Here is a 16,184-nt window from a genome sequence, read left to right as displayed (position 1 = left end):
AACACCATTTCTGATATTAGGATTGGGAATAATCCCTGCTTGAATCCTTCGAGAACTGCTGCTAGTTACAGTAGACAGTACTGGGCAAGATGACTTGGTATACAGTGTAGATTTATATAAAAAGGATGCAAGCCTTCAGGATCACAGGAGTGCTCTGCAGTGACAGGAGGGTTCCTGAGAAGTTCTTGCTCTGTCTTCAACTTCACGTGACATCTTTTGAGCAACAGACTGGAGAGTTCTCCCCACCCAAACCTGGATTAGGTAGTCAGGGCATTGTGGTCTCTTTGGAGGAAGGACTTCCCTGCTGCTGTTCCTTGATGCTGTTGCCTCTAGTTTAAAAAATGGTCAAATCGTGCACTCAGTGTGGCATCTCTTTGAACCAATTTCATTTGAGGCCTGATGGAAAGCCACAATGGGTATAGTCAGAGTCCAGCAAATGTCAATCTTAATAACATTTCATAACCTAGTTCTAGTAGTAAGTAAGGAAATATTCCTAACAATGTCCTTCAGGATACATCCTGAAGGTGTTGCCTTTCGGGGGCAGGGTGTGTGTGAGTTGTATCCACATCCTCTACTGGTAGGTTTACTTTGTGAGGTACAGACCTCTGGAACTGGAAACAAGGAAGTCTTCCTAGATGGGTAAAAGAGGCAGAAAAGGGCAACATACATTGAACATTAACAGAATGAGATGGCAAACCTTGTCCTCTGGTTAATAGAGAGGTGCTGTGTTTTGCCACCAGGCCAGCTGCTGTTGCTCTTCCTGTAGCCTATCCTGTCCTGCTCAAGTACTTTCCAAGCACTTGCTACCTCTGGAAGAGGAGCTTGCATTAGCACAGCTCCTTTCCAGGCCATGGAGGTAATGTTGGAGGAACCCATACTGTAGCTCCTCCCGACATTAGTGATACTTTCCCCAGCAACTGGGGCACTGCTTGGAATGGGCAGAAGCCACAGCATATTCTCAGCCCATCTCGCCTGTGGCTTCTTACATTGCCTGCGTGGGGTGGGAAGGGGCTGCACTACCGTGGCTCCTAGGCTGTGAATGTAACATAATGTGTGTTCCCGTGCTGCTGTTTGTATGGCTTACAATCTGCTAGAACAAAAAACAGCACAGGAACCCCAGCCAGCCATGTGAAGATCCAGTGGTAGTGAACAGTCTGGATGAGTTGCTTGATGTAGCAGGCTGGGGTTGCTTACTCATGAGTAGACTTGCTTCTGGGTATGCCTGCTAGTTTTGCTGTTCTTTTTAAGGGACAAGCTTGAGGGGGATGGTGATCGTCATAATACTTGTCTAGACATTGTGAAGAATATTGCTGCACAACAAAACCATGAAATGAAACCCTAATTGGGGATGCCACCACCGGGGATGAGATACATTGCACCAGATGATTCCAGGACATACCCAGGAAAAACAGTTGGTTTAGATGTACCCTTATAGGTCAGCTGCTGTTGTCCTTGACACTCAGCCTGTCTTTGCTTATAATGCTCAGAGCCTCATCAGTAAGATTGGCCCAGACAATGGTGGTAGGGAGGAGGAGGATGTCAGCTGACACTTATAATTAGTTTTGTGGTGGTCATTTTAGATGTGTTTTGAAGAACTCAGTAGCTTGTTCTGAGCCCTAGGGAAAAAATTAGAAATCTGAATAATCTATGTCAGGAGGTGATTCATTAAGAGATGAGTCTGCTCAACTTCATTAAGAGAGTTGAGAAGGGGATATCTCAAATGACCAAGGACTAATTATAGCCTCCTCTGTTAAGAAAACTTGAATGTAATTCTCACCCATGGTGTAAGTGTAGGGAATCATCCAGAGGGCAACAGTGTGAGCACATTTAGTGAAAGCATGTTGCTCAACAAGACAAGCTCAACAAAACATCTTTGGGCTGTATCCAGCTGGGCTACTGCACTCCCACTAATTGCGTCACACAGAGAATTAGTGGGTCTAAAAGTAGCCCCAGAATCGCTTGTTTCCGGTTAGGGATAGATCAGCAGAGCTCCTTTCTGTGAGCTCCGCTGACCTGCCCCATTCCAGAAAGAAACATTTCTGCTCATTTCAGGTTCCTTTTAGAACCGCTAACTCCCTGCTGCACTCCCCATAGTGTAGATGTAGCTGTAAGTTCTCTGGGCATTAGTTTCTGATCTATTAGAATAAAGTGTGCTGCCTTGTCCAGAGGTTTGTGGAACGCTGGGGGATTGAGATATAGAAGTAACATTTTCAACTACGTGTGTGCACATGTAGATTGTTCCATTTAAAATTATAATGTTTAAAGAAAAGAGACAGGCAGAGCAGTTTCCAGTGTTTTGTTGTTAGGATGTGCAGAAAACGAATATCGGGGAAATTGACATTCCCCATTACTACTACAACATGCTTCCTTGAAACACTGGCTATGTGCTTTTCAAAAGTTTCATCCTCGTCTTCTCCTTGATTTGGTGGCCGGTAGTAGACTCCGACCACCATGTTCCATTTATTCTTTGCTCCATTTATTTTGATCCAGATGCTCTTGATGGGGCTACCAAGCTCATCCTCCTGTTGTTGTTGTTGTTCAGTCGTTCAGTCGTGTCCGACTCTTCGTGACCCCATGGACCATAGCACGCCAGGCCTTCCTGTCCTGCGTTCTCTCCCGGAGCGTGCTCAAGTTCATATTCATTGCATCGGTGATGCTATCTAGCCATCTCATCCTCTGCCGTCCCCTTCTCCTTTTGCCTTCAGTCTTTCCCAGCATCAGGGTCTTTTCCAGGGAGTTTTCTCTTCGCATTAGGTGGCCAAAATATTTGAGCTTCAGCTTCATTATCTGTCCTTCCAATGAGCAGTCAGGGTTGATTTCCTTTAGGATGGACTGATTTGACCTCCTTGCAGTCCAGGGGACTCGTAAGAGTCTTCTCCAGCACCACAGTTCGAAAGCATCAATTCTTCGGCGCTCAGCCTTCCTTATAGTCCAGCTCTCACAGCCATACATTACTAATCCTCCTGTAGTTCGGTGCAGAGATATGTATTTTTCACATACAGTGCAACCCCACCTCCCTTTCTGTTCCTCTGCTTCTTTTGGACAAGTTATATCCTTCAATTGCTGTATTCCAGTCATGAGAGTCATCCCAAGTCTCAGTTATACCTATCAAGTCGTAATTTCCCTCTTGTATTAAGAGTTCAAGTTCATTCTGTTTGTTTCCCATACTCTGGGCATTAGTATATAGACATCGAAGACCATGTGCTTCATAGTCTGGCTTTCTTCCTACATGTTTGTGAAGACTATTATTGGGTGCTATTAGAGTTGTTTGCAAGACCTGGGGGAATAGGAAGATGGAAACCTCTGCAGGCAGAAGGGGGAGCGGGTAGGACTGAGAGTAAGTTTGAGGGAAGAATTGGGAGATATGCAGGCAATGAAACTATCCTTGCTCTGTCCCACACTACCCACAAGTCTTCAAGCTTTTCTCAATAGTCCTAAGGACTTTGTGTTAATACTTTAAGAAACTAAAAATTAAGATTTTCAGGATGTTCAACTCTGGAGTCTGGATACCACATTTTGTACTTAGATAACAGTCCTATAGGCATCTGGAGCCTTTTTTATAGCTCATCTAGGCTGGTTCTGTTTCCTTCTGCCAAAGGATTCTTCATGGTTGCTCTTAGTGGCACAGCCTGGGTTTCTGGCATGGATTATTAGAGCAGAATACAACTATCCTTTATGCTGAGTCACTGAATAATAGCTGTTGACCTAAATGAAAGGTTCAGAGTAAAGAGTTAATGCAAGCAAGAGGGCAGCAAGTATCTTTTGACTAGCGAAAGTGTTCCATCAGCTGTCTATCAACTCTTGTCTGATCCCCTAGTTTTTATTTATTTACTACATATTTATCCCACTTTCTACCCAAAAACTGACTCCTAGAATGACTCTAAGGATTTAAAATTCAGTACACAATTCTGCTGAGGTTGTGGAGCACTGTATACCACTGAAAATAAGACAGAGGCCCTGTCCTCAGGCTTACAGAGACAAGAATTTTGTTTGTTTATTTATAAATAGCATTTCTATCCCGCCCTATATCATTAAGATCTCAGGGCAGCATACAGATAAAATCAATTTAAACACTATAAAACAATAAATAATTTAAACACCTAAAAACATATTAAACTATTAAACAAGCTAAAACCAGTTAAAATCTAAAACAAGAAAACAGTTAAAACAATGTGCTAGGGAATGCATTTAGCCCTCAAAGGCTTTGGTAAAAAGCCACGTTTTTACTTGGCGCCGAAACGAGACCAATGTCTGTGCCAATCGGGCCTCCAAGGGAGGGCATTCCACAACCGGGGTGCCAGAGCAGAGAAGGCCCTCCCCACGCCCCACCATAGTGTATGTGGGATGCAGAGGAGGGCCCCTCCAACAGATCTCAGTTCTCGGGCAGGCATATATAAGAATATGCATAAGGAGAAGAGAGTGGAAGGAAAGGAAGAGCAGGGAGATCAGTTTGACAACTGTAGAACAAAGGGACGAGTTGTAATGGGCATTTACATCCAGTTGGAGCCAGGCTGTTGTTCCTTTACTGAAGTGCTTGCCAGGAGGGAGGGGGGCAACCACCCAGCAGCTCTGTGGCTTGTGACAGAGGCCAGACTGACATTTCCATTGCAGTCACAGGGCAACTAACAGTTAGAGTGGAGTTTTTTCTGGCAGGAAGTGGGAAAGCAAGGTCCCTTCTGCTGCTGCTTCTTTAGCGGAAGGCTGAGGCCAGGCTGTTCCCCCCTCCTTTGCTGTGGAGTTATTCCTGGGAAAGCAGGGTGCAACCTAATTTGGTTTCCAACTACAGATTTTGAGAAATTGGGAGCTAATTGCCCCTTTTGGGGTGTCAAAATGTGCCTATCAGAGTGTGCTCCCTTCCTAGCCTCTTATGTTTTCTTTTTAAATTTCAGGAGTGGAAGGCAAGGCTGGAATGGCAGCTATTGCTGACCCAGAAGCCAAATTGAACCCTAACGTGCTATACCTGGAGATGCAGAAAGTGCTACCCCCGTATGCACGGCCCATCTTCCTCCGACTTTTGCCACAGGTTGACACTACAGGTAATGGCACATCAGCAGCAAGATTCTCTCTTGTTGCACAACTTAGGAAGGAGTCTTGTCACTGGTTGCCTGATCATTGATGTACTTTACGCTGTAATACTTTATCTTGGTTAATAAAAACCGCAGAGTCACTTGATTTGTGCTTCCATTCCTATGAGTAGGATGAGGCTAAAGCAGGGACTAAAGTGGGCTTTAGTGAAGGCAAAGTTGGAGTTGCTTTCTCTCAAAAGGTTCTGGAAGCAGCTTGATGTCTTCTAAGAACATCCTTGTGGGAATCACCTTACTATGAGCATTCCTTTTCTCTCTCCAACCATAAACACTGTTGAGTTCTGGGGTGGGGTGTTGTTGTTTTTGGTACCACCTCTTGGGATTGCTGACCTCCTAGCCATCAAGCATAGTAACTGCAGATGCTTATGTATTCTAGCAGGTGGAGTCTGCTTGTGGGAAATGACCCACATTAATACACAATACACACACATTCTCTTGCTCAACAGCCAAGCCTGCTCTTCATGAAGCAGCTGAGCTAACTCCACAGAATTCTCTGTTCTTTATTTTTCTGGAGAGAAACAGGATGTGTTCTGAGTAGGGTGTTTTTTCCTCCCCAAAATGCACAGATTTCCAAGTAGTCTGTTGGGCAAATTTGTTGCTAAAGAATCCATTGTCCATGCCCACAAAGAAAATGCCTGTTTCTTTCAGCGTGTTGGCATTCTTGCTTACACTCACATTGGAATTAAGAGTCTTTTCATGACTGACATAGACTTGAAAATTTGCTCTGGTTTGGAAAAGTGGGAAACGTCCATTCTCATAGCAAAGTAAGCTGCAGCCAGATCTAAATGACAGGAGCAAACCAGCATGTGATGCAAAATTGCATGATGGAGAATTAAATGTATCAAATGTTAGTTTTAAGTAAATGAAATGAAAGAGGAGCTGCTTGACCTTTCACTGCTAAGTAGCACATGGCTATTTATGCTCCAAGAGAATTCAGCTGCTGTTGCCAGAAGAGCCTGGAAGGTACGTGCATTTTTGCTTTGAAATTTTAAGACTTATCACATTAACTAGAGGCTTCACATATATACTCATTCCTGCCCTGCTATCTTTGTTTCAGCATAATGGCAATAGACAGAACCCAGTGGATCAGGGGTCCCCAACGCGGTGTCTGCAGACACCTCCAGTGACACCTGTGAAGAGGTTCCCCATGTGGTGCCCATGGGCACCAACAGAACTTTTTTATTATTTTTTCCATTTTTGTTTAATATAAATACATGGGTTTGTATATAGCCATAGCAACGAATACACTATGTTCAGTATCTAAGGTTATTCTCCCAGTGCCTCCTCCAAGGGAAGCTCAGAAGGCAACATCATGAGAGAGGGCCCTCTCAGTGATGGCCCCCCATCTGTGGAACAAGCTCCTTGATGAGGTCTGCCTGGCGCCGACATTATTACCATATTATGACGTATGGATATTATTTTTGTTTTTGTGGTTGACTTTTAATGTTTTAATATTTTTACAATTTTAATATAGATGATTTAATTATATTTTTTACTTTTGTACAGTTGTATTTATATTTCTATTAATAGGTTTTAATTGTAGAAGTTTTAACGTTGTAAGGCTGCCTTGAGTCCCAGTATTGGGAAAAAGGCAGGATATAATAATAATAATAATAATAATAATAATAATAATAATCTTTTTGGTGCCAGGTTAAGACCTATCTCCTTTCCCAGGCATTTGGCAGCACATGATGAGTTTTAATCGATCTTGGATGTGTCTTTAGTTATGACTGATAGTTCAATGTTGTTTTTAGTTATATGTAGTTTGTATATATTGTCTGTGTGCTTTTATGTGCTTTTTTGTAAATGGCTTTTAAACTTTTTATATTGTATTTCATGTTTTAACGTCTGTAAACCGCCCGGAGAGCTTCGGGTATGGGGTGGTATAGAAATGCAGTAAAATAACAATAACACTAACAATAATAACAACAATAATAAATGCATACAACCTTCTAGCAATTATATATAGGCTTTAACAAAAAAAAGCAGACCCAATATCCAAATAAGTATCAGTTTGAAGGTGGTGTCTAGACATCAGCTATTCAAATATTGAAAGCATTGTAGGGTCCTCAGTCCACTGCATTATAGGAGGTGATTATTTATCCTTCCTGTGTTGTAATAGCAATCTTTTAGCTGTCAAAAGGGTGCAGAGAATCCATTTGCGCTGACCATTAATTTCCATAAAGCAAGTAAATAGTTCAAAAGAGTGTGTACACCAGTGAATATTAAAGATCATTCCAGTACAGAATTTATTTGTTTAATAACGTCCTCCCCCAAAGAAGCAACTACTGGACATTGCCAAAACATATGTTTAAAAGAAACTTTAGCTGTATTGCATTGCCAGCAATTAGCTGAATTACACAATCCCTTATTAAAGAGACTTTGCCTTGTCCAATAGACATGAACCAAAAGTTTTTTGTGAATAAGATGCAGCCTAAGATCCATAGATGCAACAGGCAGATGCCAAAGAAGCGATCCACTGATTAGGCATTTTGTGGTGGTGTCCATAGCAGTTTCTTGAATTCCCAAATGTGCCCAAAAAGGTTGGGGACCCTTGCAGTAGATTGTGCTTCCTACCAAAAAGGCAAAGATGTGACTTGTATATAATTTGGAGGAAAAGCTGGGCATAAAGGGGATCTCTAACCCAGAAAAGAGAGGCAGAACTAATGATGAATTAAAAATGGACCCATTCAGGTTACAGGTAGCTAGTAAAATCTCACTATGGTAGCTGGGGAGGATACCCTGAGGGGAGGGGAGTGTGCCTTTTTCTGCTCTGACTGCCTTGCAGCATTCCTGCCAGTGAGAACTGGCTCACATAGTATCACGAGTACAGAATAATCCTCACTGCAATGGTATTATTTATTTATTTGAAGTATTTTTATGCTGCTCCTCAGCCAAAAAGGCTCCTACAACCCCAAAAGAGAGGTTGTACACATTATTGAGGAGGAGGTTAAACCTCTTCCCTGTCTGAGAGGACTCCCAGTCTCCCCTTATTTGTTTTCTCTTCATTGAGCTGTCTCATCTCTTACACAGATTGGTAAATCTTTGCTGAGTGAACATACATATTAAATTATTTGTTGCTCTTCGGCCAAAGCTCTCCAAGTGACTTACAAAGATAAATCTATATTTTTTCCAACCTCACACTATGGGATTGAGCTACATGTTTTGAAGGAAGTGCAAGGTCTCAAAACTGTGTTTTACCTGTAAGGAAAAGATGAGGGCTGGGGAGAATTCTCCCAATTTTCTGCCCATTCTCCCCTGCCAGTGCCCCCTTTCCCATTCCACCCCTGCACTCAAGTTACCTCAGCAAGCATGGCTTTGTTTGGGAACATGTATTTTCCAGCTGGATTTGTGGGTTGTCCTTGGGCCTGGTCTGTTGTTAATGCCTGGACCTCTGCTGGGCCAGCGAAGGGGAGGGCATAGAATGTTAGAAAAGAGCAAAGGGAGGACAGGTCAGTTGGTAACAATTGGAAGAAGGGGGGAAATAAAGGAAATGGCAAGGAACAGGACTTCCAATAGAGGGGGGAAAGTGGATGCGAAGCAACAGGATTGAAAAGATTGGATTGAAAAGAACTGTGACGAACTGCTCTTCGATTACATGCTCTTGACAGGACATGCTCAAGATGGCTTGCATCATAAAATAGGGCAACAGTGGAAACATTCAAAAACATTGTGGTTCTAACGTTCCAACTACAGCTTCATCTGTACTCTTCTGTGAGCCTTGTAGGGTTCATTGGGGAGATGATTATCAGTGACATCTGGTTCTCAGAACCCTTGGTGGCAGAGGCTGTGGGAAGTGCTGGAGAAATGGTGATGTCAAAAGTCCTTTCCCCGGCTCTGTGGCTGCTGTTGTTGCCTTGCTGGGCCACACAGGAATGGCCCCTCCTGCCCTCCTGGAAGTATGTTACTGAGGAGTAGATCTGGGTGACCCAAGATGTTGATTTGGACTTGGGTCCCTTGTGTGTGTTTTAAATTAATGGTTAATACTTGTCATTGGTTGTGTTAACTGTTCTTAATTTATAAGTTGAGCCAATCACTGTTTAATCTGTGTTTCCTTATCCATAGTTGACAATTGTGCAGTACACTACACATGCAGCAGAGTGGAGTAATAAAATGGACTGTACTACCTCAGACTACAGGTGGGAGATAACCACATTTGAATGTTTTCCCATGTAAAATACTTTCTGCAAATAGAGTAGTAGATCAGGAGGAGAGATTTTATTCAAGCCCCTTGGCTGCTATGCTAACTTCCTGTTTGCATGGAGTTGTGTTTAAGAACACATTCAAAAATGTGATTCCCTTGCTGACGCTGACCTGAAGTGGTGCAGTCCACTCTAACACCTCATTCTGCAAATGTGCAGGCCAGACATAAACAGAATTCCCAACTGCCTTCTGAGAGGGTGGCCATTCTGAGTTTCTTATTAAAGATGTCGCTTCATTGGTTTCCCCAGCCTGCAGCCTTCCCCACTGGTTTCATTGACAGCATGCAGCTGAATCTGGTGGCTGTGTAGGAAGTGCCACACAGCTATTTGCTGCTGGGATGATCAGTTAGAATCAGAATGAATTGTCACAGTTGTGTTCGGTTTCAAATTTTAATTTTGAATTACAGCTGTAATGCACAACTGGGGGATTTGTGAATGAGAATATGTGAATTTCCGATTTTTGAAGGAGTACTTTGTGTCAATTGATGCTCACATTTCCATGGAAGGATTTTGGCATCACAATCTTGAGTTTTGGCACAAAATTTTCAAATGGTTTTTGACATCTCAGAAGTTGGCAACTTCGTTACACTTTAGTAATCCATTTCAGCACTAGAATTGGGCAGCGCTTTGTCTTAGAATCTACCTATCCTGGGACGGGGAGTGAGTCTCATTGAACCCAGTGGGTCTTACTCTGAGTAGACACATGCATAGGATTGTGCCTTCCTGTTTAAGAAGGGGGTAGAAGCAACATTGTGTGCTTCCTTCTCACTCTTTCAAATGACCAATTCGTTACTTGAACATCAATATTGTAATAGACAGTACTTGGTACTCAGTTCTGACGGTCTGCAAATGCGCACACAGGCACACACATACATACGACTAAGAAAATCAGCAAATGTCAGTTTTTATTATTTTAAATGTATCTTGCAGTGTAATCCTATAAATGTTTACTCAGAAGTAAGCCCCATTAAATTCAGTGCAACGTACTTTCAGGTAAGTGTGTGTCGGATTGCAACCATAGCCTTTTGTAGTTGAGAAACCATAATCTTTTGAAATGTGAACACTTCAGGGGTTGGAACAGGTGTATGAATAACTTTGAAGCTCCCAATAGGGTGCACACCTGCTTCTTGTAAGTCTGCTCAACACTCAGAGGACACACATCCCTCCCTGCCCCCTGGCGGTATCTGAAATATAGTAACAAGATGAGTGGTCCACCACATTCTACACTGGAAACATTCAGCACATCACAGTAATTCCTGTCCCAACCTTTTTCTCCCCCTTTTTAGTCTTAACTTGTCTAGAACCGGTGCCCCTGCCTCACACAAGTGACTAGTCTTCCTCTGAATCTTGCTGAATTTTGAGTTGTGATCATGTCTTGCAATGATGTGCAAGAAGTAACTTATTTTGAAAAGTAGATCAATTTAATGCCTTCAGTCTGATTATCTTATTTGAACTCTCAAGTACAATTATTTCTTTTCTTGCCCCTGCCCTTGTTTTCCACTGTGGAGAAAGTATCTATTGTTTAACAATCTCTTTTCTGTCCTTTTCAATTTTTCAATAGGCACTTTTAAAATTCAAAAGACCCGTTTGCAAAGGGAAGGCTACAACCCACACCAGACATCTGATCGGTTATATTTCTTGGATGTAAAACTTGGCAAGTACCTACCAGTGGACGAGTGTGTGTTTGAGAGGATCGAGGCTGGAAAAGTGTCTCTGTGATTTCATCAGCAAAGACCATTGGTGAAGAGTTTGGTATTGGAAGCCCTTGCTTGGATAGAGAAACAGACTTGGCTAAATTAAGTGAAGCAAGGCTTTCATTCACAACATCTACAACTGGGATGAAACATAGGGTGTGGGAATGGGGTGGCCCTCACCTTTTTTAAAAAAAAGCACATTAACCGTTTCCTGGGCAAAGAGAGCGGCCCTTTTCTGTTGTTCAGTCTTTAGAATGCTTTTTTCTTTTTTGTAGCCATTGCATTGGGGGACTCCATGTGAAACAGGAAGGGTTTATGGTCTGTGTGATTACCTTTTAAAGCCCTCAATATGATGGGTGTGACTGAGTCTGCAATAGTGCTGATCAAGTTGCATTCTGCTGTGTGTCTTAGCTAAATTTCACTGCCTTGAGGCAGTAGCATAATTGCTGTATATAAAGCCTACAATTGTTTTGGGATTCCCAGGTTCCTAATTTACACATTTAGAGTCCTTCAGTTGTCATCACTGTGAGATCTACCCCTGTGTTTATGTGTTAATGTGGAGCATTAAGGGACTGGCTGATGGTCAAAATGCAACATCATTTTATCTGCAAGTACTTTGGTCTTAAAAACAAAAACATTGCTAATTGGGTGAAGTAAAAACGTTGGTATTTTAAAGTGTTACATTTAAAGCAAAAACCAATTTGTTCAGAAAAATGTACAGGAAATGTCCTTCCTCCTCATCTATCTGAAGAAGAGTACGGTGTTGCTTGAAAGCTTCCACTTATCTTCAGAATGCTAACCAGCATGTATACTTTTATCCATATGGGGGAAGTAATTGGTTTATGTTTTGTTAAAGTCATGTTAGCATACTGTAAATGGCAGTTCTTGGCCCAGAGCTGCAGCACTTCAAGTGGTTATTTGTTGCTGATCCAGAATCTTGGGAAACAGTTATGTAACCGTGTGGACCAAATTCAGTGGTGACATTTGTTTGGTCTTGCTGTTCCACTCTGCTCGGTGTAGGAAACATGGCAACTGATAAAAGGCAATGTGTAACATATGCCTCATATTCACCTTCCATCAGTACATGTTGTGGGCCTTTCTAATTCTACTGTTTTTCACAAGTGCAATTTCTGTAGTTGGCAGTAAGCATTCTTAAAAAGGAAGATAGGAGTATTGAGATTTCTGGGTAACCTTGTGTTCAAAGATTCTGTCATTCTTCCTTGTGATCATGTTGGTATGGAAGAACTATACCACTGCTGTTGTAAATACTCTTAGGATATCCTAGTGAATATTTTATTGTAACTTACTGGACTATTCCAGTTCTCTCTTTTGTTCCGAGCCACTATAGATGTGGGGAGTGTTTGGCAGAAATGGAACTTGGTTTTTGGCAGAAACTGAACTTTGCATAAAGACCTTTTACAAAGACTTCAGCAGAACAATGTTATGTTGTATTACTGAGTGCACACAGTCCTAGTCAGGCCGTTGTTAAGATACAGTTCAGAAACCAGTGGAGTGTGTGTTTCCCCTTTTTTAATTAGATCCAGAATGTGCCTTTCTTAACTTCTCATCAGTACCAGACAAAGCAGGATAACATATGTAATAAATTTAGCAGTGTTATTAATCCTCAGTTAAAACAAAGGCATCTACAGCTAACTGAGCCCCATTTAGAAGAAGTCATAGGTATTTTTTCAAAGAATATTAAAGTTCACTCATGATTTGAAATCATGCACTGACTCAGTTATTGGAAGCAAAGTTGCATTTTCAGATGGAGTCACTATTGTAAAAATATAACTTTGTTTGGGGGGGAAATTAAACAAATAAAGACACCGTAATGCATTTTTCCTCTGCTCATGTGTACATTCTCTTTTTCTCAATGAGAATATTCATTGTTTTCAGCTGCATGTCATTTCAGTCAAAGACAAAGTCAGTCTTCAATCTTAGTTAACCTCAGTTGTGTTCAGTCAGGCTTAGTAAACTGATGGAGGAAACAAGCCAAGCAAAAAAGGCACCAATCAGCATGAGTTCAGCTCTTGTATTGGTTCACCCTGTCTGGATAAGCTGCATAGTCCTTGGCAGCCGTTATCTACAGCAAAGGCCTCTTTGCATGTGTATCAGTGAGTAACTAGTGCCACCAGTGTGTGCTGTCATAGACTGAGTGTGTGTTTTGTAAAAATATTTTATTAGGGAACTGACCTAGAGTTATGCAGTAGTAGTAGTCCATTCTGTTCATGGATGCCTTTCATTCTAGGAATACAGTCCATACAATGGAAGTCACTTTTATTTCAGAAGCTTTTAGTTGGCAACCTAAAACTAAGTATCCTCCAATCCTTGAAGTAAACTTCGCTGGAATTAAATGAATCTTACTTCCAAACAAACAGTTAACGACTGTGATGCAAGCTGGGCCTTTGTAAAACAAGGCACTTTTCTGTCAAGTTGGGCTTTCTTCACAATTAATTTTATTACAGAGTAAATAAGCATTAGTTTCCCTTCCCATGTCTCCTTAAAAGGCAGTGCTTTTGTTGTAGTGATAATACATTTTCAGAGCATCTCAAGCACCTTCTGGTAGCCCTTCTTGGAACAAGCATGCCTAGTCTGATGTAAAATTCTCTCATGCTCTTCCCTGGTCATGTACTTTAAATACATGAAGAGCTCATGTATTTAAAGTAGTTGCAATACTCTTCTCCTGGAAGAATTTGCTTCTGGTGTCAAGGCTCAAGCCCACAATGGTCAGAGCAGGACAGCAGATAATTCCTTAGGGCCCTTCTGCACAGTTACTGCAGGTGTAGTTGTTGTGCACTTTAACATTGCTATGCACTCCGGCAAGTTTCTCTCCAGTGAGGACAATGACGATACTACTCAACATTTCATAGTTTCCCTTTCACATGTAACAGGGAATGTGGGAGAATAGCCTTGCTGTGAAAGAAAACCATGCTGCTAGTTGTCTCTCCCCCACTTTCTAAAATGTCATGGATTGGGCCCAGGCTAAAGCTGTGATCCTCTACACATCTTCCTAGGAATAAGGTCTATTGAACTCACAGGACTTCCGAGTAGACATGCATTGGATTGCACTGTAAGCTAGTTGCAGATAGTTCCCATCCTAATTGATAGAATGCAAGTAAAGTCATGATGAACTTTGAAATAAATGTAAAAAGTTAATCTAATTTAGGCTGCAATCCTGTACCCACTTACTTGGGAGTATGCCCCATTGAACTCAGTGGCACCTACTACTGAGCAAATGTGCACAGGATTGCAGTTAGTCTGGATCTAGCCCATTGGGTTTTTTTTTTCTTTTTTTAACATGGCACCATCAATTTACAGAAATCATAAGCCCAAAAGAAAGTGCTTGCCGTGAGGAACAAGGGGCTTACAGTATAAAATTTTGTAGGGGAAGACAACAGGAGAAGGAAGGGTAATGGGATGAATATGCATGACTGCAATGGTATGGTTTTAGGTTTCATTTGAAGTGAGAATAAAGGGACTGAAAAACCTGGCTCTCTGTGCTTCATTGTAGGAGTAGTCCTCCTTGAGGACTACAGAGCCTTCAAAGTATATCTTTTAGAAAGTGTTACCCTAAATAGCACAAACATTGCTATAGGAGATCGCTTTCTTCTGTTCTTTCATCAGGACAGTAGACATGTGCTCCCATGCAGGAGTTATATTGCAAGCCAGCACACAATCTTAGATTTAAAAAAAAAAACTGGAAAAAATTAAACCAAAATGGTCACGAATAGAATAGGCAACTCACATTGCTCTTCAATATGAGAGAGTAACCTCATACTAAAGTAAGCTGGGCACAATTGTTCAAGAAATGAACAACCTATTGTTAAGCCTCTTCTTAACAAGCTTACAATAGGTTTCCTATCATGTTAATTTGTCTTCAAGAAATACCCTGCTTTGCCCCTAAGATACAGGTCCTAGCTATGTAACACAAGATTCATGGCTGTCACAGCCCTAATTTCTCCAGACCCCCTTTGGGTCCATGAAAAGGGGAAAAGGTAGTACAGAACTGAAATAAATTATCAATAAACCCTCACTGCTACATTTCTGTCTGTTCCACTACCATTAAAGGTACAGGAGCAGGTGCTGGTAAGTAACCCTACTTCCGCATAAATCTGCCTTAACCATAAACTCTTAAGACTCCCACCTCACGCTGCCATAGGCTTCTATTGTATCTTATAGGATATTTTAAAACAATGAAAAATCCTTTGATTTACTACAGGTGATATTTCTGTGATCCTTTCACAACGACAGAAATAGAAGTAACACATTGTCTGAATTGTAGACTTCCCCTCTCCTGATGCAGGTGAGAGCTGCCTGCATAAATAAATGGAGAAATCCAGGAATTTATCGTAGGTGTAACTGGGCAGGTGCCCTCCCCCCAAAACAAAAAGTACCCACAAAGGCCAGAGTTCATGCTTTTTCTAACTCTCCTCTTACTTCCTATGAAAAAGCTGGATTGTTTCTTAGTCTTTGAACATTTCAGAGCAGTCCTATACATGGCAACTCAGAAGAAAGTCCTATTGAGTTCAATGGGGCTTAGTCCCTCCTCCGTAAGAGGGTGTAGGATTATAGCCATAAAAGTGGAGCCCCTCTACAAGCAAGCCTTTGGAGCGTCTGCCTGCAGTTGAGCACTGGATTGCAGCTGGGAAAGAAGTCGGGTGGGGTGGGATTACAGAAACTGACATTGGCTGCGATCTGTGGGGTATTTGGTATTTTTTGGTTGTAAACCCTAAACAGCGTCAGCACCAGCTCTTAACGTGCAGTATTAACATTAGACTACGCTGCAGCGCTGTCATAATCTACTCCCTTAGCCACAAGTGCCCCTTGCAATACCTTCGAGTATATTGGCATTGGTAGAAATATTTATACGTGCGCCACTACCCCCCCCCCCAATAAGGCCGGGTTTAGGAAAAACATTTAACTCTTGTCAACTGGGGGGGCGAAATAGACTAGTGCTCAATCACAGCTACGCTAGAATCCTGGATTTCTACGAGCAGCTCTCACTTAATTTCCAAGGGAGATTCACAAATGGCTTCCAAGGAAAACTCAGCCATTCAACTATCCCGACAATAACATCGCAATTCTATACAGGTCTACTCAGAAGTAAGTCCTCGTGCGTTCACTGGGGCTTACTCAAAAGCAAGTGGGGATAGGATTGCAGCCCTAGTGGTGCTCTTGCGGTCACGCCCTCTGCCAGTAATTAG

General features: G+C 41.9%; 1 protein-coding gene across 3 annotated transcripts in view; it reads left to right on the top strand.

Annotated features, from left to right (window-relative positions):
* SLC27A1 (solute carrier family 27 member 1) overlaps positions 1-12,827 on the top strand; it is a 40,053-nt gene extending 27,226 nt beyond the window's left edge. For 2 of the 3 annotated variants that reach the window (XM_084836413.1, XM_084836415.1), the window contains exons 12-13: positions 4,890-5,036; positions 10,848-12,827. In XM_084836413.1, coding sequence (XP_084692539.1) covers positions 4,890-5,036; positions 10,848-11,005 — 305 coding nt within the window. In that variant the 3' untranslated portion in view covers positions 11,006-12,827. The remainder of the gene's footprint in view (positions 1-4,889; positions 5,037-10,847) is intronic. The other variant, XM_084836414.1, reaches the window with a different exon arrangement.
* Positions 12,828-16,184: the final 3,357 nt, after the last annotated feature.

Source organism: Heloderma suspectum, chromosome 2, assembly GCF_057233095.1.
Source record: "Heloderma suspectum isolate Gila_16-S chromosome 2, 16-S_ref, whole genome shotgun sequence".
NCBI lineage: Eukaryota > Metazoa > Chordata > Lepidosauria > Squamata > Helodermatidae > Heloderma > Heloderma suspectum.
The sequence above is the reverse complement of the archived record's forward strand: the minus strand, read 5'-3'. Positions and strand labels throughout refer to the sequence as shown.